General features: G+C 40.3%; 2 protein-coding genes across 2 annotated transcripts; one reads left to right on the top strand and one right to left on the bottom strand.

Annotated features, from left to right (window-relative positions):
• Window positions 1–87: 87 nt before the first annotated feature.
• On the bottom strand, window positions 88–14206 carry LOC120017739 (inorganic pyrophosphatase-like). The gene is made up of 11 exons (XM_038960696.1): window positions 14058–14206; window positions 11048–11112; window positions 8234–8287; window positions 6360–6479; window positions 6000–6086; window positions 5518–5644; window positions 5182–5309; window positions 2244–2329; window positions 1240–1315; window positions 771–810; window positions 88–446 (listed from the first exon to the last, which is right to left on the bottom strand). Exons 1-11 carry the CDS (start codon window positions 14116–14118, stop codon window positions 415–417), a joined length of 876 nt encoding a protein of 291 aa, XP_038816624.1. The 5' UTR covers window positions 14119–14206; the 3' UTR covers window positions 88–414.
• A 1898-nt stretch (window positions 14207–16104) lies between these two features.
• On the top strand, window positions 16105–23966 carry LOC120017740 (eukaryotic translation initiation factor 4E-binding protein 2-like). Its single transcript, XM_038960697.1, has 3 exons — window positions 16105–16446; window positions 20559–20744; window positions 21749–23966. Exons 1-3 carry the CDS (start codon window positions 16308–16310, stop codon window positions 21778–21780), a joined length of 357 nt encoding a protein of 118 aa, XP_038816625.1. The 5' UTR covers window positions 16105–16307; the 3' UTR covers window positions 21781–23966.
• The last annotated feature ends 693 nt before the right edge of the window (window positions 23967–24659 follow it).

Here is a 24659-nt window from a genome sequence, read left to right as displayed (position 1 = left end):
GTCAGCTGGGTAACAGAGTAGAACTTTCTACAAAAGGTTGTCAACAAAGACCCAAATAAAATATTGAAATTAAACAAAATGATCGTAGACATTTTTTCAACAGAAAAAGCTTTATTAAAAGACGATTGAGATGATCCTGGCATACAGTGCATGAGTAGCTATAGCTAGCACACTACCAGTGCCAGCTGTTGGACAGCACATCTCCAATGAGACCTTAGTTAAATAACAGGGAAAATGCATTTCCTAAGACATGATTTCATTACTCTTTTTGTCCTTCTATCTCCTCTCATCTTCCGAGTGTGGAGAAGATAGTCTATTGTTTCTCAGTCAGACCCACAACCATCGACTATTATCTTCAAGTATGCTAGCTAAACAGATGAGACACTTCTGGTCCATTGAGTCTCCTTCGCAAAGTTACTTCTTCTCATAGTAGAACCATTTATCCACTGGAAATAGAAAAGCAAAAAAATATATAATCACATCATTAGATGTGTACAGGGTCAATTCCATTTCATTTCAGGCAGTTAACTGAAATTGCAATTATCCCCACTGAGGAAAAATGTAATTGGAATCTTAGCTTACTTCCTGAATAGCAATGGAATTGACTGTCCTAAAAGAAAATATGTGTGTACAACCATGCAATCCTTCCTTATCATTCCAGGTTGGTCATAAAAGTGGGATTTTTACAATACGTCAATTAACCATCTGATAGTCAAGGCAGGGACTTACTTTTCACAATCTTAAGGTAAAATTTATTTTAAGAGACTTACCTGAGCAGGGGATATGATCTTCAGTTCCACAAGGGCTTGTCTAAAAAAATAAAAATCCAAAAAAATACTAGCATTAATAAATACATCATTGGCTGGTCTGACTGAGCAAAGTGTAAAGATGTATGCCAGACATGTTTGACAACACCAGAGGTTTGTAGGCAGCATGTATGTGTAGAATATTACAATCCCTGCAATGCACTTTGAATTGAAGTACTGACCCCATCAACAGAAGCGAGTTTCATCCTTGAATTGCTCTATTTTATTTGAATAGCTACTGACCGTAGTACTAACCGCAGTACTGACCGTAGTACTAACCGCAGTACTGACCGTAGTACTAACCGCAGTACTAACCGCAGTACTGACCGCAGTACTGACCGCTGCAATTAAGAGCACAGCATATAAAAGGAGACAGTTCTGAGCTGACCCTGAAGTTCTAGAACATAGTCATAAAGAAGCAGGAAGTACTGACCCTGCCTACGACAGCCTTGGCCTCGTCCGTAGAGCAGCAGAAGGGGCTGTCTCCCACCGACACACACGTGTTTTTACTGCAGGATGGGAGGAAACATCAGTCAGATATGAATTAATTCTCTAATACTGTATTCAGATGAAGGGGTTAAACCAAGGCCTCATACCTTTTAAAGTGTTAATAAATTGTTATGATAAACTAAGGTCTCCTCTTCTAGGAGACCTCTGTGTGTATTAACACCTGTTCTGAGTGTTGTGCCCTTCAGACACAATCAGAAGGCAGAAACCACCTACGTTCATACATACTCCTCCTGTCTGGGCCCCACCTGGCTATCTGAGGTTCTGAGAATATGACTGGTTTTCTGAGAACACAAGGCTGCAGCAGACCTGATGAAAACAGCCACCTGTCAGAAGATGCTTGGACTCATTCACCTTGTTATGACTCTATACCTGTGATGAAAGGTCAAGTTTCGGTCAAACCCACTTCTGAGCTTTTAATTGCTGACAAGATGGTTGCTGCTGTCAGGGGGAGGTTAGATTTATTAAAATGCTGTTGCCAGGGAAACTCACACAAGGTCGACTGGGAGCGACTATATGAGTTACAGGATGTCTTAGACATTTTGCAGAACCTGGGGAGAGCTATCATATACTGTACTCTGTACCAACTTCTGCCTACAATTGTATTACTAAAGGAGAATTTTAATACTTAAACAAAGAGTCCGTGTTTCCTTTCCATTACTAATGTATGTTTGGTAATTATATAGACCTGATCATCTGTTGAAGAAATTGACCAACACAGATTCAAACAAGTTTTTGCTTGTTGCTGTACTCAAACAGAAGTCAAATAAAATTTCACAAATTAAGCGGCAGGGTCTACATGTTAGAATTACAGATTGGGCCTTTAAGAATGACTTCACAGTAATGATATTAAAATGATTGGACTGTAATAAACACCAGTTTTAGAGGTACTGTACTGTAAAAGGATTGTACATTGTGTTCTCTCCTCACCAGTTGAGTCCTCCAGCATTGGTCTTTTCAGAGATAAGTGCCTTCCAGAAGCCATGGGTGCTCTTGATTGTCTCAATGGCAAAGTCCTGACAGGGAAACATACAGACAGAGCAGAGGCTGTTGTCAGGGTAAGGAAACATACAGACAGAGCAGAGGCTGTTGTCAGGGTAAAGAAACATACAGACAGAGCAGAGGCTGTTGTCAGGGTAAAGAAACATACAGACCGAGCAGAGGCTGTTGTCAGGGTAAGGAAACATACAGACCGAGCAGAGGCTGTTGTCAGGGTAAGGAAACATACAGACAGAGCAGAGGCTGTTGTCAGGGTAAAGAAACATACAGACCGAGCAGAGGCTGTTGTCAGGGTAAGGAAACATACAGACCAAGCAGAGGCTGTTGTCAGGTTAAAGAAACATACAGACCGAGCAGAGGCTGTTGTCAGGGTAAGGAAACATACAGACCGAGCAGAGGCTGTTGTCAGGGTAAGGAAACATACAGACAGAGCAGAGGCTGTTGTCAGGGTAAAGAAACATACAGACCGAGCAGAGGCTGTTGTCAGGGTAAGGAAACATACAGACCGAGCAGAGGCTGTTGTCAGGGTAAAGAAACATACAGACCGAGCAGAGGCTGTTGTCAGGGTAAAGAAACATACAGACCGAGCAGAGGCTGTTGTCAGGGTAAGGAAACATACAGACCGAGCAGAGGCTGTTGTCAGGGTAAGGAAACATACAGACCGAGGCAGAGGCTGTTGTCAGGGTAAAGAAACATACAGACCGAGCAGAGGCTGTTGTCAGGGTAAGGAAACATACAGACCGAGCAGAGGCTGTTGTCAGGGTAAAGAAACATACAGACCGAGCAGAGGCTGTTGTCAGGGTAAAGAAACATACAGACCGAGCAGAGGCTGTTGTCAGGGTAAGGAAACATACAGACAGAGCAGAGGCTGTTGTCAGGGTAAAGAAACATACAGACCGAGCAGAGGCTGTTGTCAGGGTAAGGAAACATACAGACCGAGCAGAGGCTGTTGTCAGGGTAAGGAAACATACAGACCGAGCAGAGGCTGTTGTCAGGGTAAGGAAACATACAGACCGAGGCAGAGGCTGTTGTCAGGGTAAAGAAACATACAGACCGAGCAGAGGCTGTTGTCATGGTAAGGAAACATACAGACCGAGCAGAGGCTGTTGTCAGGGTAAAGAAACATACAGACCGAGCAGAGGCTGTTGTCAGGGTAAAGAAACATACAGACCGAGCAGAGGCTGTTGTCAGGGTAAAGAAACATACAGACCGAGCAAAGGCTGTTGTCAGGGTAAAGAAACATACAGACAGAGCAAAGGCTGTTGTCAGGGTAAAGAAACATACAGACCGAGCAGAGGCTGTTGTCAGGGTAAAGAAACATACAGACCGAGCAAAGGCTGTTGTCAGGGTAAAGAAACATACAGACCGAGCAGAGGCTGTTGTCAGGGTAAAGAAACATACAGACCGAGCAGAGGCTGTTGTCAGGGTAAGGAAACATACAGACAGAGCAGAGGCTGTTGTCAGGGTAAGGAAACATACAGACCGAGCAGAGGCTGTTGTCAGGGTAAGGAAACATACAGACCGAGCAGAGGCTGTTGTCAGGGTAAGGAAACATACAGACCGAGCAGAGGCTGTTGTCAAGGTAAAGAAACATACAGTTTGGGGGGGGTTTCCTGGACACAGACTAAGCCTAGTCCCTGACTAAAATGCAAACTCAATGGAGAATCTCAATTGTGAGTGCTTTTTAGTCCAGGACTAGGCTGAATCTGTGTCAAGGAAACCAACCCTTTGTATTTCTGTATTATTCTGAGCCGATCACTTTAAACCCAATTTTCTTACTAGTTACTATTGAACTTCACTGAACACAGGGGCACACTATGTTGCAACAGGATAAGATCACCTTGTGGGTCTTGCAACGCTAGTACTACTCTCTGTTCACCATATATGCATAGTCACTTTAACCATATCTACATGTACATACTACCTCAATCAGCCTGACTAACCGGTGTCTGTATGTAGCCTCGCTACTGTATATAGCCTCGCTACTGTTTTTCACTGTCTTTTAACTGTTGTTTTTATTTCTTTACTTACCTATTGTTCACCTAATACCTTTTTTTGCACTATTGGTTACACCCTGTAAGTAAGCATTTCACTGTAAGGTCTACACCTGTTGTATTCGGCGCACGTAACACATAAACTTTGATTTGAAATGTCAGCCCTCTATTTGGCCAATGCAATCTAGCCTGGGTACCACACCGTTTCGGCATTCAACAACACTGCATTGCTACAAGGCTACGAAGGCATAACAACACGATGGCTAATGCAGAAACAGACTGGCATACAGGCTAAATTGCTATCCATGTACCTAGATTGAAAAGGCTGTTTTAGATTATTGTAGTGCAAATGATCTGCTACAAAGTAAACAGAATGAAACTTATCTTGATGAGTGTGGACGAAGATACTGGAACACGACGCTTTGGCAATACCTTGCTTAATGCAACAGAAACATGGGCCACTCTGGCTCAGACAGGGCTGACACAACACAAACTCTTGTGTATTGTTGGGTTCTGAGAATATGAAATATACTTATTCATTTATAGGAGGAAGGTATATAGTGTGTGCAACTAAGCTTGGAATGTGTTGAGGGCAGGGAAATGATTATATGTGGCAGTACTGATAAGGGGAGAAACCACTGAAGGATCATATGACGTAGCTCCCTGCTCAGCAATAATGATGCAATGTTTAGCGATAAGGAGGAGACTCCACCCAAAGTGAAGTATGAATACTACCACGGGGGAAGCCATGTCTGTGTCTGAATTACAGCTGTATCGACCCTTTGGGAAGAATTAAACTTGGTTAAGCTTCTCTAGTGTCCGTGAGTTATTTACTCAAAATTAGAACCGAACAGTATGGAGTACAAGATGGATACCTTGTCTTTGAACGCTCCGTTGAAGGCGAACATGTTCTCTGGTTTCCCGTCTGGTACCTTGTACCTCCTGAACCAGTCCACTGTGGCCTCCAAGTAACCTGGCTTCAGCCTCTGGATGTCACTGATGTCTGAGGTACACAGGATAAGGAGACAGGTGAGAGGATGACTGTGGCAATAGGAATAGAAAACAATAGCTCAATCATTGCATTCTTCACTTGAGCAATCATATTCTAGTACTACTACTTGCAGTGACTGGACCAATGGGCAGCATTAAGGAGTGGCCTGTTGTATTAGGGATGATCAGTTTAGCCCACATGCAGCTCCTCCGGTGGTTACCGTTCAGGTCCTTAGCTTCAGGGTCCTCCACGTTGATGGCCATGACTTTCCAGTCCGTCTCCCCCTCGTCGATCATGGCCAAAACCCCCAGTACCTTCACCTTGATCACTTCACCACGCGAACACACCTGGAGAGGAGACAGGGATGTGATCAGTACAACATAGAGAAGTAGGATATTGGTATGGGAATAGGTCAATTTCAATGATAGTATGTCAAATATAGATCACATGCCTGAGGAAAGTTAATTTCATCAGACACCCACACATGAAGCTCACACCACAAATTCACTACAGACAGCTGATGGAGTAACAAAACAGCCAAATTGTTACCAACATACTTTTCAATATTGGACACTTAGCTTAGGTGACAAAAAGCTGCTTTGAATGACACCTGAAGCAAGTAAGAATGTCAGAGAGTGAATGGAATAAACCAGATCAGCTCTAAAGGTTTAATGATTATAGGATAAAGAACAAGTGCTGTACCTTGGTACCGATTTCACAGACATCAATTGGGTCGTTGTCACCACAGCAGCCAGTGTCTCCATCTTTGTGCCCGGGGTCCTCCCATGTCTATCAAGAAAGAGAAATATCACTGTCAAAAAAAGATTGAGATACTTAGTTCATATCACTACAGAGAAATTGGCAATCAATGCCAACTCAGTTCTAGGTGATCAATGAATTCAGTTAGACACGGATAGCGTAGTCTACATTGTCAGACCATATGTAGCTTGATACCAGGTTAGTGACTGTCTGGTGGCAGGTTAGTGACTGTCTGGTGACAGGTTAGTGACTGTCTGGTGGCAGGTTAGTGACTGTCTGGTGGCAGGTTAGTGACTGTCTGACCTGAGGGATTGCTCCATAGTTCCAGATGTAGCCTTTGTGGGGGAAAACGTTGGCAACATAACGCAGGTTCCCCTTCTTCACATCCTGCTTGATCGGATTCAGGGGGTCTTTGGTCGCAATCTGGAAGTAGCAAAGCCAAACATTATTAAATGTGCTTCCATCGTCTTGAAAAACAATCTGGCTCTAATGGCCACACGTACTCTTAAATCTCCACCCAGTACAGCCAGAATAAGACTGGCCACCCCTCGGAGCCTGGTTCCTCTCTAGGTTTCTTCCCAGGTTCCTGCCTTCAAGACTGTGTTTCTACCTCTGCATTGCTTGCTCTCTTTTTGGCTGGGTATCTGTAAAGCACATTTTATTTCACCTTTATTTAACCTGGTAGGGTATTTGAGAACAAGTTCTCATTTACAACTGCGACCTGGCCAAGATAAAGCAAAGCAGTTTGACACATACAACAACACAGAGTTACACATGGAATAAACAAACATACAGTCAATAATACAGTAGAAAAAGTCTATATACAGTGTGTGCAAATGAGGTCGGATAAGGGAGGTAAGGCAATAAATAGGCCATGGTGGCGAAGTAATAACAATATAGCAATTAAACACTGGAATGATAGATGTGCAGAAGACGAATGTGCAAGTAGAGATACTGGGGTGCAAAGGAGAAAGATAAATAAATAAATACAGTATGGGGATGAGGTAGTTGGACTGCACATTGTGACTGCTGATGTAAAAAGGTCTTTATTAAATAAATTTGATGCCTTATTTTGCCTACCTCTTGACTAGCCAGGGGCCAGATTCCCAGACAAAGATTAAGCTTAGTCGAGGATTTTTCAAACGCATGCTCAATGGAGAATCTCTATTGAAATAACTAAAAAGCTAATGGACAAGGCCTAATCGGGATCCAGGAAACCGCCCCTAGATCGTAAAAGCCAGACTAATCTGGCTAAATAAAGGCTGAGTTGTTCTGATTAGTGACAAATGGATACAGGTAAGTAGGTTTGCATTATTATATTAGGCTTATAGACTAAGACCTGGTATATTACTGTAAAAGTAAAGTTAGCAGGAGAAGGAGAAGGATCTCCGCATGGCCTAGAGCACAACGTACACACCAGAGTTAGGCTCAATTCGAAATGAAGGCAGTCAAATCAGGAAGTATACAAAAATTCTAATTCAAATTGAAAAAAGGGCATTTATTTTCAATGACTCCTCAATAAACAAAAAAAGCTGTAAGTTTTAAAAAAATCTGAATTTAAAATTCAAATCACTTCCTGTATTGACTGCATTCAATTCGAATAGAGCCCAACCCTAGTACACACAACAAGTGTCACGCCCTGGCCTTAGTTATCTTTGTTTTCTTTATTATTTTAGTTAGGTCAGGGTGTGACATGGGGGATGTATGTGTTTTGTATTGTCTAGGGTTTTTTGTATGTTTATGGGTGCTGTGGCTTAGTTGGTTAAAGTGTCTAGTCTAGGTGTCTATGGTTGCCTAGATTGGTTCTCAATTAGAGACAGCTGTCTATCGTTGTCTCTGATTGGGAACCATATTTAGGCAGCCATATTCATTAGGTAGTTCGTGGGTGATTGTCTATGTTTAATGTCAGCACTATTTGTTATATAGCTTCATGTTTGTTGTTTTGTATAGTTTGTCAAGTGTTCTTCGTCTTCGTTAATTAAATATGTATTCATTTCACACTGCGCCTTGGTCCTCCTCTCTTCCACCATACGACGATCGTGACAACAAGGTTGTTTCTGCACCCTGCACATGGAAATACGCCACTGACTTTATTGTGGTATGCCGGTCACGTTTTTCACATACTGTGTATTTTTTTTAAACTGGCTCATTAAATCAATCAATCAAGGTGAACCTACCTCCATCTTTGAGTTGGTCCATCTTGGTACTTCAACAACCACGTGGAAAATGTTCTGAAAGAGAAGAAAGCAATAAATCATTCTGCTTTTTTGTGTGCCTGTGTCACATACACTACATCTCATTCCAAAATCAGTTGGTCCCCCCTTTGCTGCTAGAACAGCCTCCACTCTTTTGGGAAGGCTTTCCACCAGATGTTGGAACATTTCTGCAGGGACTTGCTTCCAGTCAGCCACAAGAGCATTAGAGGCCGGGCACCAATGTTGAGCGATTAGGCCTGGCTCACAGTCGGTGTTCCAATTCATCCCAAAGGAGTTTGATGTGGTTTAGGTCAGGGCTCTGTGCAGGCCACTTAAGTTCTTCTAAACAGATTTCAACAAACCATTTCTGTATGGACCTTGCTTTGTGCATGGGGGCATTGTCATGCTGAAACAGGAAAGGGCCTTCCCCAAACTGTTGCCACAAAGTTGGAAGCACAGAATCGTCTAGAATGTCATTGTATGCTGTAGCGTTAAGATTTCCCTTCACTGGAACTAAGGGGCCCAAACTATGAAAAACAGCTCCAGACCATTATTCCTTCTCCACCAAACTTAGTTGGCACTATGCATTGGGGCAGGTAGCGTTCTCATGGCATCTGACCAAACCCAGACTTGTCCTTTGGACTGACAGATTGTGCTGCGTGATTCATCACTCCAGAGAACGCGTTTCCACAGCTCCAGAGTCCAATGGCGGCGAGATTTACACCACTCCAGCCGATGCTTGGCATTGCGCATGGTGATCTTAGGCTTGTGTGCGGCTGCTCGTCCATGGAAACTCATTTCATGAATCTCCCAACAAATAGTTATTGTGCTGACGTTGGAACTCGGTAGTGAGTGTTGCAAACGAGAACAGATGATTTTAATGCACTTCAGCACTTGGCGGTCCCATTCTGTGAGCTTGTGTGGCCTACCACTAGTCACTGAGCTCTTCAGTAAGGCCATTCTAAAGCTAATTATTTCCTATGGAGATAGCATAGATGTGTGCTCGATTTTATACACCTGTCAGCAACGGTGTGGCTGAAATAGCTGAATCCACTAATTTGAAGGGGTGTTCAAATGTACATACGTGTGAGATATATATATATATCTATGTGTGTGTGTGTGTATATATATATACAGTGGGGAGAACAAGTATTTGATACACTGCCGATTTTGCAGGTTTTCCTACTTACAAAGCATGTAGAGGTCTGTAATTTTTATCATAGGTACACTTCAACTGTGAGAGAAGTAATCTAAAACAAAAATCCAGAAAATCACATTGTATGATTTTTAAGTAATTCATTTGCATTTTATTGCATGACATAAGTATTTGATACATCAGAAAAGCAGAACGTAATATTTGGTACAGAAACCTTTGTTTGCAATTACAGAGATCATACGTTTCCTGTAGTTCTTGACCAGGTTTGCACACACTGCAGCAGGGATTTTGGCCCACTCCTCCATATAGACCTTTCCCAGATCCTTCAGGTTCACCCATACTGCGTCTCACAAAGACACGGCGGTTGGAGCCAAAGATCTCCAATTTGGACTACAGACCAAAGGACAAATTTCCACCGGTCTAATATTCATTGCTCATGTTTCTTGGCCCAAGCAAGTCTCTTCTTATTATTGGTGTTCTTTAGTAGTGGTTTCTTTGCAGCAATTCGACCATGAAGGCCTGATTCACACAGTCTCCTCTGAACAGTTGATGTTGAGATGTGTTTGTTTCTTGAACTCTGTGAAGCATTTATTTGGGCTGCAATTTCTGAGGCTGGTAAATCTAATGAACTTATCCTCTGCAGCAGAGGTAACTCTTGGTCTTCCATTCCCGTGGCGGTCCTCATGAGAGCCAGTTTCACCACGGAGCTTGCTCGTTTTTGCGACTGCACTTGAAGAAACGTTCAAAGTTCTTGACATTTTCCATATTGACTGACCTTCATGTTTTAAAAGTAATGATGGACTGTCGTTTCTCTTTGCTTATTTGAGTTGTTCTTGCCATAATATGGACTTGGTCTTTTACCAAATAGGGATATCTTCTGTATACCCCCTACCTTGTCACAACACAACTGATTGGCTCAAACACATTAAGAAGGAAAGAAATTCCACAAATTAACTTTTAAGAATGCACACCAGTTAATTGAAATGCATTCCAGGTGACTACATAATGAAGCTGGTTGAGAGAATGCCAAGAGTGTATAAAGCTGTCATCAAGGCAAAGGGGGGCTATTTGAAGAATCTCAAATATAAAATACATTTTGATTTTTTTGGTTACTACATGATTACATATTTGTTATTTCATAGTTTTGATGTCTTCACTATTATTCTACAATGTAGAAAATAAGAAAAATTTACAAAAAAAAACCTTGAATGAGTAGGTGTTCTAAAACTTTTGACCGGTAGTGTAGTGTATCATAATATCAATATACCCAGTTATAATTTATATATGACTATGGATGAGTTGGAGGAAACGAAAGGCCATCCAACTGGGATATATTGTTCCAGATAGATAAGATAACAGGAAATACAGAATTACTGCATAATGACCGAAGAGTTCAGTGTTGGAGGGGTAAAGACCATTGCTTTGACAAACAGACTATGACCTTGCTAGTGCTACTCCTACTCTCCCACACGCATAATACATTAAAGCTATTCTGACCACAAGGTTTCACCATGGAATCAAAAGTTAAACTTAGTGGGCGTCTTTCTATGAAGAAACAGTTGAATAGATATCCCATCTACATTCAGTGTGTGTTATTGTGTAATGGGGTGTTGTAGCGGCATAAAGGTGACATACTTTACCTGGCTCTCATCAGCGTACATGGGTATGTCATGGAATGGGGAGACATACTTTCCATCAGCATTTTCTACAGAGAACAGACAATAACATACAAGTAAATTAATCTATATGAATCCAATCACTTTGACTGCATCCCTTTTGATTTAAACAAAAACATTTGCATGCATGTTTGCCCATGGAAGAAGTGGTCTGAAAGTGACTTTTTGGATCTGAATACCAAAACATTCAGGAGATAGAGGTGCTCAAAGTTGACCCATTTTGCATACCCCACCATACCATGAGTACATTCACGTCTTCTTCACTGGAAAAGATAAACGGTTGAGATTTATATAATTGAAATGCTTAAAAACAGGGTTGTCAAACTATTTTATTATTTATTGAAAAAAAAAGTTTAAAAATTGTTTGACAATCCTGTTAACTTTTCAATGATATCAAATCTCAACCGTTTATCTTTTCCAGTGATGAAGACGCGAATGTACTCATGTTGGGGTATGCAAAATGGGTCAACTTTGAGCACCTCTTATCTCCTGAATGTTTTGGTATTCAGATCCAAAAAGTCACTTTCAGACCATTTCTTCCATGGGCAAAAATGTATAGATTTATTTTGTTTTTTTTACCTTTACAAAAAGGTGCAATATACAGAAATCGCTCCGCTTGTTTTTTCACATAAACTGAAATTAGGCAATGTAGAGAATAATTGCACCATCTAAACAGCTGTGAAATATCTTTCAATAACCAAAAATATTGTATTTTCAGCTGTTTGAAGCTAGTGACTTGCCTAGTTAAATAAAGGTTAAATAAATAAAATAAAGTGTACAAAACCAAAAGTAAAAGATGCAAAAATGAAACTTAAGAACAGGAAGCATAGAAATAGCACACGTAGAACAGAACTAGCATAACTGTGCCGATTAAGCTCACCAAAATCTTAGTTTAGACATTTAATGTATACAGCCCTAATTGTCTTTTTTTTTTTTTAAGTGGACATAAAAAGAAATATGAATCTGTCATTAAGTTTTATGACTTTACTTACAAAGATATGTGAAAAGCCCGAGCTGGGCTTAATGGGTACTTCTTTTACTTTCAGTTTTGTACATCAGCTTCAAACAGCTGAAAATACAATATTTTTTTTAATGGAAAATATATTTCACAGCAGTTTACATGGTACAAGGATTCTCTACAATATACTCTCATGTTTTGTCACAAACTGAAATTAGGCAAACTATTATTATTTTAGCAACCACGAAATGGAGGCACTATTCTGCATAGTGTAACATTTAAATTTAATTTAAAGATAACTTCTAATTACTACAACAAAGATGGCCCCCCGTCCACCCACTGTCGAATGTCAACATAAATGGCCATCCATAGCAACGGCTCCGCTTGGGCTGGTAGCTTAGTGGTTAGAGCGTTGGGCCAGTAACCAAAAGGTTGTTGGATCGAATCCCCGAGCTGACAAGGTAAAAATCTGTCGAGTTCTGCCCCTGAGCAAGGCAGTTAACATACCGTTCCCCGGGTGCTGAAGACGTGGATGTTGATTAAGGCAGCCCCCCCGCACCTCTCTGATTCAGAGGGGTTGGGTTAAATGCAGAAGACACATTTCAGTTGTACAACTGACTAGGTATCCCCCTTTCCTTTATTTACTCACCGAGTCAGAGCTGCCATGACCGGAGTGCATGCAGAGCAAGCTACCTGTGCACAGGGAGCGAGTGACCGAGAGAGGAGCAGCTAATGGATTTATTAATGGAGGAAGTTATTTCTGATTTCGGGCAATCACATTCAATATGAACAAGGATACATTCAGTCTAACTGGTTAAATGAGAAACACCTTTGACAGCTCTTGAAGCCTCATCTTAGAAACTGGGCGTAACCCACACAGTTTAGAAACTGAATTCTCTAAATTGCTGGTGTGGTAGTCCTTTCAAAAGATGGTAATGTTAACCATATACAGTCATTTCACGAAGCTGTCTGCCGCTCAAGGGCAATGCCCTGACTCTCCAACTATTTACTTTCATATGACATCAAAATAATTTCAAAAGGCTAAAAATACACTTATTGTACACTGTTTTAACCGGCTTTATCACAGTTACAGCAGACATTTTCCAGTGACAACACGTTTCTGGCAGCCTTCTTCCTTTATGCTACATCTACACACAGGTGTTCGGAGACGCAGATTGATAATTACCACAGGTGGTCCCTCTGTCTTCATTAAACATGCGCTGTAACATGGAGATATGGATATGTGGGAAAACTAACCCTATAAAAGGTGTGTATCAATTTAACCTATTGTTTTTGTATTTATTATTTCTCATAAGGTCCGTATGCTTCCAAAACCATACTGCAAGCTATACGTGTTAATGTTCAGAGCAAGTATCAGGGCTCTTAACAAAACTCCCCATACAGATGATGTCTTCGTCCAATGACTTGTGTAATGTATGGAACAGATACTCATGATCAAGGGCAAGGAGCCAGCTGTGGTCGATACATTCAGCTGAGAACCCAAGACAGGGAAGCTGAAAGCCCCTGGCCTTGGGCCCACTTGGGTTCTCGAGAGCTACTTGTGTGGTATCCCAACAACACTCGTTTATATCAGAAATACCACATCTGCAGAATTAATCTAATAAACACTTAACATAGGAATTAATTGGATCCTGATACCAAGTCAAGTTAAAGTACAGCAAGTTCGATAGCAGCATACGTCAGCCAACCGGCAAAACTGGTCCATTCAATTACTAGTTTGTCAGCTCAAATCAATCAATGTGGGGCAAAGGCCAAGCGATGGTACACGCCTATAATTATAAATCCACGATACTAGGTGACAATATGTGAAATCTAGCTACACTTGAACGTAGCATTAGATAGGACTATAAAAACAGTGCGAAAGCAATGAATAAAAGTGACACGTGGGAGGTCGGGGCCCGATCCCAGTAGCAAACCGGCGAACCACAATGGACACGATTATAGCAAGCTAATAAACTAAACTAATATGTTCATTAAAAAGTGAACCATACTTACTGAAAAACAAACGATAGCTCAATGTATTGGGGTTCCCCCTCTCTTCGACTGTGAAGCTCATATTTAATCTGTGTTGGTTTCTTGCGGAAGCTGCGGTGATGGTTAATGCACTTTGAGTGTTCAAAAGAAGTCCACCCAGAACTACACTGCACATGCGCATTTCTAGGCGGAGAGCTTGGAAAGTGCAGCAACTGCGCATAACGAATAATCATATCGCGTTGAAGATTACGTATGCATACTGATACTGTCTGTTGTTCATTCTAAGAATTTCTTGTTTTTGCAAACCAGCTGAATGTAAGGCAGGTCTCCAACCCATTCTACTGTACATTTTCTTGAATATGGGAGATATCATGATATTAATCCGCTAAAACGATGTCCTGCTATATATAGTTTGTTAGAGTAGATCATGTGCTACGTGTAAACGGTAAAGCAAAATATCCCTCAACCTACATCAAATAACATTTTTTTTTTTTCTAAACACGTGTAGTGGGTCTCTTCCATTAGCCCTTAGTTATTATTCCAAAGACAGTACCATACGGTTTGAAGCAGAGATCAATATATAATGACGAGATGCTCATGTCTCCGCCCTAACAATGGGAGTCGTTGTCATAAACTGTGTTCGAATACTCATACTAACCGTACAATTTGTGACATAAATTGAGTATGTAGTATGTTTATAAGTCATAGTATGGATATAGTTAGTATGCCAAAGGTTCCCGGATGTCGTACTAGATTCGCTAAAATACGAAGCATACAAGCGACGGACACTATTTCCGTGCTTTTTGGGCCCATAATGCAATTCTCCAGAAAATGGGCGTGGCTTTACAACGGTTTCAGATTTGAAGAAAATTGTGGAAAATATGCAGCCGAATCTGACGAGAGCAATAGAAATTCGTTGCTTAAATTATGATAAATGTTACGAACATGTTGAGCAATGTAATAAAGTAATGACTTTTCAAATAAGTTACACTTTGTTGGCTGACAATTTGTTAGCTACTCTATCCTTACAAACCGCATAGCATATCATTACAGCATTATGTTGTGTTAGCTACCTACTGTAACGTTAGTTGGTTACTAATACATTGCACTTGCCAGTATATTTACTTTGTGCAATCTAACTAACTACCCAACTTTTAGTGACTTGATTATTCACGTCATTCATAGTTTAGCTAAGTGGTATAGTCGTTTGAGTGAGTTTGTAAATTGTCTCTAGCTATCTACTCCGATTTCAGAGCACTCTCGTGCTTGCATAGCATAGAATAACTGATGAATTTACCGCTCAACTCCAGTTGAATGTGGCCGTGTCAGTAATCATCTGCAAAAAAGCGTAATTCAATTGTTGCCAGCAGCATCGTTACAGTCACCAACACTCTGGATAACATGAAAACTGCCTAACCAGCTCTGCTAGGCAGAGTAAACTGGTCAGAATGAGGTGTTCTCTCATTTGTGTCTGGAAGTAGCTAGCAAGTTCACTTGGGTGCTTGACTGCCGTTGCGAGGTCAGATCGCTTTCATCTACCCTGCTCGGATCATCCCTACTCCTTGGCCAGAGCATCCAGTGTGCAACAATATGACAACGCCCTGAATTTAAACGCACAGAGCAGACCCTGGCACCCCAGATTGAATTTACGAACACACCCTAAATCTAGCTAGTAATTTGTTAATATGCTAGCAAGAGGTTGTATAGCAACAGCATCAACTTCTGATAGACAGGCGAAGCGCTAGTATGCTCAACTGAAAGGTTACCGTTCGTTTACAGTACACTCAAATTAACTTGTAGTATATACTCATTAAGTATACAGTATGTTAGTATGGGTATTCGAACACAGCTAAAGACTGTAAAAATAGTTTGTTGTCCCAGCAAGCGACAAGCTTAGGTCTGCTTAACCCAGAAACGCATTGGGAAATTTTTGACAGATTTCGGCGTAACCATCTCGCTTTGCCTCTTCCTCTCTGTTTGAAAACTGTGATTATTCTTTATCGTTTGTCATTGCATAATAGCTCCACCAGGCGACAGCGGGTCTATTCTTCCACAACGTCATATCCGGTCTCCTTGTGTTGTTGTTCTTCCTGCCTGGCGGAGGGAGTGGGGCTGTGCTGACGGCTGGGAGGACGAGAGGAGCCACAAGAAAAACTTGGGAAGAGATAAGAGAGAAAGAGAAAAGGCCGTGGGTTCCACCGTCCGTCGGGTTAGGCATCAACCACCTACAGATTACAACACCGTCTGACCAGTCACTAAACCGGGGGTGAAATGTCGTCGTCTACCAGTCGTCAGTTTAGCGAGAGCAGGGTCATTCCGACCAGGACGGTGTTGATAAACGATACAACGCAGCTACCTCATGACTATTGCACCACCCCAGGAGGCACTTTATTTTCGACCACTCCGGGAGGTAAAAGCAACACAAATGTATAAATTGCATATTATTGCTTGTTTGTCCCGCCCCTGCCGTCCCGTTTGGCAATGTGATTGGTTAGTGTTCAACAGCAGTGATATGAATCATGGTGGCTGCCTACATAACAATGCAATAGATTATTTATTGTAGAGGGGGCTGGTGGGAGGAGATATAGGAGGACGGGCTCATTGTAATAGCTGGAATGGATAATGGAACGGTATCGAACTCATCAAACATATATTCCATTCAAATCAAATGTATTTATATAGCCCTTCTTACATCAGCTGATATATCAAAGTGCTGTACAGAAACCCAGCCTAAAACCCCAAACAGCAAGCAATGGAGGTGTAGAAGCACCTGCATTCCTGCCATTACATTGAGCCCACCCTCCTAAAGCGCTTCCCACCAGTCGCCTCTGATTTATTGATTTATGCTCGATTGTGTCATTTGTCATTTTCAATAATTAGTCATGTTTTGAGCTAGTCTCTATTAAAAATAGATATGTCCATTTTATATATTATATAATAATTAACAGATTGCATTTTGCTCCCCCGTCGCCTACTGGTTTTGCATACTGGAAAGATTTGCTTCCCTCCTGCGCGCCACTGTTCTGGTTCAGTGCAGTTAGAAAGCCGTAGTTGCACCACTGATATTTAAAATGAAAAGGCACCTGCAAAATAAAATATTGTATCAATTAGGTTGTGCTGTTACATTTGTATCATTGTTTCATGTCCGATGTCATTTCACTTTGCCTGTAAGAATCACGATGATCATGATGATTAGGCTTCACTGTATCGCAGCCTCTGGGAGAATCTTAAAAAGGATCGGACCCTTTTTTTAAATTTTCGCCTGAAATGACATACCCAAATCTAACTGCCTGTAGCTCAGGACCTGAAGCAAGGATATGCATATTCTTGATACCATTTGAAAGGAAAAACTTTGAAGTTTGTGGAAATGTGAAATTAATGTAGGAAAATGTAACGCATTAGGTCTGGTAAAAGATTTTAAAAAATTGTTTGTACCATCATCTTTGAAATGCAAGAGAAAGTCCATAATGTAGTATTCCAGCCCAGGCGCAATTTACATTTGGTCCACTAGATGGCAGCAGTGTATGTCCAAAGGTTTAGACCGATTCAATGAACCATTGCATATATGTTCAAAATGTTGTATCAAGACTGCCAAAATGTGCCTACTTGGTTTATTAATACATTTTAAAGTTCAGAATTGTGCACTCTCCTCAAACAATAGCATGGTATTTCACTGTAATAGCTACTGTAAATTAGATAGTGCAGTTAGATTAATATGTCTATGTCATGGGATTTCTTTTTGTTACTTATGTAACAGTTTAGCTTTCGTCTGTCCCCTCGCCCCGACCCGGGCTCGAGCCAGGGACCCTCTGCACACATCAACAGTCACCCTCGAAGCATCGTTACCCATAGCTCCACAAAAGCCGCGGCCCTTGCAGGGCAAGGGGAACAACTACTTCAGGTCTCAGAGCGAGTGACGTCACCGATTTGAAACACTATTAGCGCGCACCACCGCTAACTAGCTAGCCATTTCACATCGGTTACACTTACAACCTCATGCTAATCACATTAGCCTACGTTAGCTCAACCGCACCGTAGAGGTTGCTCGTGCTCTCTCGCCTCCTTCTCAAAACCAATTGGAGGAGAAGGTCAGAGGGGAGAGACCTCTGGCTTTCTCATCCAGTGGGTTTTGAGGAAGAAGTGAGGACTATGCAAATGAGATCTCCCACTGACCCAGAGTAGCCTTCCATCAGCCTACCAAAGGTTCCACCGTTGTACAAAACTGCATATCTGGTAGCTCGCAAGTAGATACTGAGAAATAATCAGTAGGCCTAATGTTACATGATTAAATCTGTGAAATAATTTCTCCCCCAAACTCTTTACAGGCATTTAACACCATTCTGCATTTTTTGACATCTATTTTCCCAACATCAATCACTTAAGTCACATTGTTAAAATGTTTTCATTCAGTTACAAAAGTAACAGTCCATGGCTGAGCCCTATATGTGAGTGCGCCATGGCTGCTTCGTGGTTAAAACAACATTTGTATAAGTACTGAAAAGCTTGGTTCTGGTGACATTTTAAAAGGAAAAAACTAAAATTAAAATAATATTTCCAACCCCAGAAATGAGCTCAATAACGTATTGGTAAAATTATTATAGTATACAGGATGCAATTTCTTTCTGAAATAAAACATTTATCTTGACAAAATTAAGAGGGGAACATTTGACTGAACATGAATTAGAGCCAACAAAATCATGTTCATCACAAAAGGAGGGCGTTGGAAATCTCTTTCCAGGTTCTTACAAAAACCTAGTTCTTCATCAGGCATCCATATATAGGTGGGGGGTGAAAGGTCCTATATATAGGGGCTGTACTCAATGACATCCCTTCCTGAAACAGGAGGTAAAAGAATGTAGAGGTTCACAATATTAACATTCAATGAATTAAAATATATGATCATACACAAGGAATGTGATCAATATTTACAGTAATATACATACAATATTCAATTAGGATAAAATCAAATAAAAACTATAATTTGGACATTTTGAAACTATAAAAACAGTTTCAAGTCAAACTCCTCGTTAAGGCCAAGAGGAGGGTGTGCTGAGCCTGTGGATCCAGAAAGAATCCCTTTGAAGAAGTTTCCTCTCAATGTCCCCGCCCCTGCGTGACATCTTGGCCATTTCTATTCCAATGTATCTCAGAGAACTAATAGGATGTCCAGCTTGTATGAACAGCAATGAACAGCAACCGGATTGTTTCTCACCTGCCCGTATATTGCTGCTGTGCTAAGTGATCCGTGTCTTAAGGCTTCTATGGGTTTTCTCTATGTAAGACAGACCACAATGACATTTCAACATGTAAATAACATTGGTGGACATGTAGATAATCAGGCCTTTGATCTTAAATCTTTGTCCTGTGCGGGGGTGGGTAAATTAGTTGCATTTGTAAGTGTGGCCAATGTGCTCAATGCAGCTTCATTTGTAATTACCCTCTGAAACCTTGTCCAAGCAAGTTTCCCTTTTCTCTGGTGGGTAATCAGATTTAACCACCATGTCTCTCACCTTTGGTTTTTAAAAGACCATACGTGAGGGATATAAAAAAATGGGTTTCAATCAAAGCTGTCATCAAGGCAAAGTGTGACTACTTTGTAGAATCTAAAATATAAAATATACTTTGATTTGTTTCACACTTTTTTGGTTACTACATGATTCCATAAGTGTTATTTCATAGTTTTGAAGTCTTCACTATTATTCTACAATGCAGAAAATAGTAAAAATAAAGAAAAACCCTGGAATGAGTAGGGTGTGTCCAAACCTTTGACTTGTACTCTATATATATATGGAGCAATTTAGCAAGTAAGATTTGTTATCTGTAACGGTTATGATAAATTAGGCATTGTTGTGCACTTTTGGTGTATAGATAGATACTGTAATTTGCAACAAAAACAAATCTGGCATTGTGTTTTTAAAATGTTTTTTTTTTTTTGAGTACTGAAGTTCAATATAATTTATTGTGGTAGAACTTAAGTAAAATAATTGTGTTCTATTCATAAATATCGATTCCCCCTGTGTAGAATTGCATGAAATTGTGAAAAATGTAAATAATAATTGTGCACCACCACTTTGACAGTCAGGCGCCCATGCCAAGGCAGTGTTGCTCATAACATACGTCATCTTTTGTTTAAAATGGGTCTTTAAATATATATAGAGCTAAACCGGTTTATGCTCTTGCCCTTTTTATTCACAGATGTGTGTATTTGTGTTCTGTGACTGTCATCACCCATTGTAATTATGACAGGACGAAATGTGCAAGACTAATGAAATTTGACCTTGATTGGCTTGTATTTGCACTGCTACACAGTGCTACACTATTGCATGTTGATTGACGGTAAATTGAAGAAAACAACAATGACTGTTATAGATGTAATATAATCAACATATTATTATCCATATGGTGTATCAGTTCTCTAAAGCAGGTTTGTAATACATATGTTGTCACCTTATTTCTATACAGTCAACGGTTGGAACTAATATGTCAATGATGTTACTAAATAATCACTCTCCTCCATCGTAGGGACCCGGATCATCTACGCCCGTAAGTTCCTGTTGGACCGGCGTAACTCCCCCATCGCCCAGACCCCCCCGGCTCACCTGCCCATCATCCCCGGGGTGACCAGCCTCAACGTCCTGACTGAGAACGGGAGGAACGAGGTCAACAACCGCATCAAACCCAACAACAGTCATGGCAAGACAGCCACCGGTCAGTAGGCTACTATTACACAGAGAAGTATTGTTAGAATATATATCGGGCAGGTTTCCCAGACACAGATTAAGCCTAGTCTTGAACAAAGAAGCAACCAAGAAACTCCATTGAAAGTGCTCTTTAGCCCAGGACTAGGTTAATCTGGGTTCAGAAAACCATCCATACATGTACCTCTATGGAGCTGCTACTACTAGCCATTTTAATATTAGAATAACTATCACATTACACATTTAGTAATGACAGGATGCTTTTGAAAGTTCAGGCACGGTCAAACTTTGGTATGACTTAATTATGTTATCGATCGGAGAGGGGGAAAAAGGTGCTCGTACATTGATAAGCACACCAATGACGGCATTAACGATACGTAATAAAAGAAAGACGGCATTAACGATACGTAATAAAAGAATGACGGCATTAACGATACGTAATAAAAGAAAGACGGCATTAACGATACGTAATAAAAGAAAGACGGCATTAACGATACGTAATAAAAGAAAGACGGCATTAACGATACGTAATAAAAGAAAGACGACATTAAAGATACGTAATAAAAGAAAGACGGCATTAACGATACGTAATAAAAGAAAGACGGCATTAACGATACGTAATAAAAGAAGGACGGCACTTCTTCCAGCCTATTTCACACCGTAGCCTGCTGAATTTACAAGATGATCTTCTTTCATGTTGATTAAAATGTGTCACTGACTCGCCCATGGATTGATGGTCCAGCATTTTCTCAATTAATATTTTGTTGTTCGGCTAGCCATGTGCAACATGTACGGCTAGCCATGTGCAACATGTATGGGCAGTTACAAGCCTGCTGGAGGTAGTGCCAGCTGCGTGGTCAATGTCCACCTTCATAACATGGATGAAGCCTGAGCTGGAATGTGGCTGGCTAGCTTTATAAAAGCCTAAGTAGGTCTAGCTTCCATCGTAGTATAGAGTACAATGCCTTAGAGTACACTGTTGGTTACATTTTATTTGTGTTCTTGTGTTTAAAGGTGAGGACGCTCAGTTCGAGATGGACATCTAACCACCTCTGAGGAACCTCAACGGAACAACAGAAGAAGGAACTAACCTTGTACCTGTGCTGTGCACCAGTGGCTTGGCTTGTAGAAACCAATGTTGTGAGCCCTCACGTCACTCATGGCAGCCATCTTCTTTAGCTCTCTGTCTCGCCGTCGCTGGGTGTGATGTATGTAAACCATGCAGATAAACTATACCATATAATACGGTGGCTCTGTTTCAATGTCCATGCTAGGATACCACTTAGAATGAAGCAATGTATTTGACATGTATTCCCCTAAGTGGTATAGTAGTGGGATATTGGAATGCAGTCTCCATGTACTGTAGCCAACTCTTCTATGGCTTGACAACGAAACTACACAGAGGCGTTGGCTACAGTACAAACCAACTGGGCAACCAGGCTATGGCCAACCCTGAGACCTAGTGGGAGACTGCTGGTCTATTCGAACAGGTCTCAGGGTTACAACTGGCATATTTGTATGTACTTCAGCAACACAGCAAGAGAAAGGGTCTGAAACCAAGGCAACCAGAGATATTCTTACCCATTAACTAAATGTAGATGCCCAAGTCAATGCAGTAATCTAAGATGTCCATTCTGTATGTCTGTACTACCAGAGCACACTGTAAACAAAGCCTTCTTTACCACTTCAGACTTTTTATAATGGGGCCCAGGAAACTGTGCAACATTTACTACTTGTACTAATTTGTAGAGCAAAGTACCGGCCTTAGAATCTTCAGTCAAAAGGATTGATATAAACAAATAGTTTGGTTTACATTTTCATTTCTTTTTTAAATGACTGAATATGCTCCAAGGTCTCATGGCTGCCTGTTTTGTAGTTCATTAGGTTACCAACAATTAAATTAACATGGAAGATGTGACCAATTTTTTTTTTCTTCTTCAGATTAGCTGAGAATTTCATCGTCATTCCAAGCCTTGAATTATCCATCACCAATACAAATCTGATGTTATGTTGTGTTTTGAGTCTTTCTGGTAAAGGATTTTATGAAGATTGGGCTTTTGGTTTGTGGTGATGATTTGATAGATTTGCAAATGGAAGGAGCAAATTAATTGATACATTACTTACAAGATTACAAGACAATAGTTAGGTTTAAACAGTCTGATATTTGCTGCATTTGAATGAACAACATAAACTGTTAAAGAACACTGAGATTTATTAGAAAATGAGACAGGAAAAAGTTTGAAAACGGGAATCGTTTCCAACCATTTTTCTATGCATTTTATTACATACATTACTTCTATCTTGACATTTAACTTTTTTCAATGTCAAATACCAAATGGACATGAAAGGAAGAGCTGAGACCATTTTTTCATCAGACGTTGATACTGTATTACAGACATCCCCCGTTTAGGTAATAGACCATTTCCACCGTCTTTCTTACCTTAATCTCTTCTTTCAGTCTACTGTGCTAAGTGTCTCCACCCCATGCCTTACACATTACATACCAAGATAAAAGGTTGCAATGGAGTTCCTTGTCTACTGATTCAAATGACCCTCAACCAGAAAATAGTTATATTTTAAACAGACTTTTATGTTTGTATTTAGCACTTGAAAATAAATATTTTTTTAAACAGTTTTATTTTGTTATTCAGATTTTTTTTTTTTTTCAGCAGCTAAGACTATGTGCTTTCTAAAAGGGGAGGCTTTTAATCATGGCCATTTATTGTTTTGGATGATCATACTGTTACCATAACTAAAACTGTTAGCAATTAAACCACATTTTCATTCCATCTCTGGGTCATCGCTTATTCAGATTATATATATTTAAAAAATGATGATATATTAAATGCAATTATTGGATTTGATTGGAGGAGAGAAACTGTTATTTGGCTTTATGAGAAATTATGAAATCCCAGTCTATTAATGTGGAAAATGTTTATAGTGTTAAACATACGGAGCGATTGTATCCATTTTGAATTGCACATGTTTCTGTTGGATTAGGATTGTATCTTTTTGTTTTGAAGTAGGCCTGCAGCAATTGTTTTATGGGAAACCAGCTTGAGACCAGTTTGGTTCTACATGGAGGGCTTTTTACATTGTATTTTTTTTCGTAAAAAAGATTTGAAACAAGAAACCTAACTTCTGTTCCGATTTGAAATAAATTTATTTTCAGAGAAATGCCAATGCCATTGGACACTGTTACAGCAAGATCAATAAAGTTCCTTGAAGATTATGCTGTTGTTCTCTATTTTGTCTTTACTTCAAACAGTTACATGGTTGAAATCACACGTGGTTTTACATGGTTGAAATCACACGTGGTGTTACATGGTTGAAATCACATGTGGTTTTACATGGTTGAAATCACACGTGGTTTTACATGGTTGAAATCACACGTGGTTCTACATGGTTGAAATCACACGTGGTTTTACATGGTTGAAATCACACGTGGTTTTACATGGTTGAAATCACACGTGGTTGTACATGGTTGAAATCACACGTGGTTGTACATGGTTGAAATCACATTGATAACAAAGGAAGATTACTTTATTGTCCAATGTACATGACTGTCCAACAGAAATGTGTCTTCTGCTTTATCCCATTCCCATAAATACAGTGCCTTGCAAGAGTATTTAGATCTCTTGAACTTATTTACATTTTCTTGTGTTATAAAGTGGGATTAAAATTGATTAAATTGTATTTTTTTGGTCAAAATACTCAAAAAAATAAAGGGAACACTTAAACAACACAATGTAACTCCAAGTCAATCACACTTCTGTGAAATCAAACTGTCCACTTAGGAAGCAACACTGATTGACAATAAATTTCACATGCTGTTGTGCAAATGGAATAGACAAAAGGTGGAAATTATAGGCAATTAGCAAGACACCACCAATAAAGGAGTGGTTCTGCAGGTGGTGACCACAGA

Source organism: Salvelinus namaycush, chromosome 22, assembly GCF_016432855.1.
Source record: "Salvelinus namaycush isolate Seneca chromosome 22, SaNama_1.0, whole genome shotgun sequence".
In the NCBI taxonomy this organism is placed as follows: Eukaryota; Metazoa; Chordata; class Actinopteri; order Salmoniformes; family Salmonidae; genus Salvelinus; species Salvelinus namaycush.
Note: the sequence above shows the minus strand (reverse complement) of the source record. Positions and strands in the feature narration are given on the sequence as shown.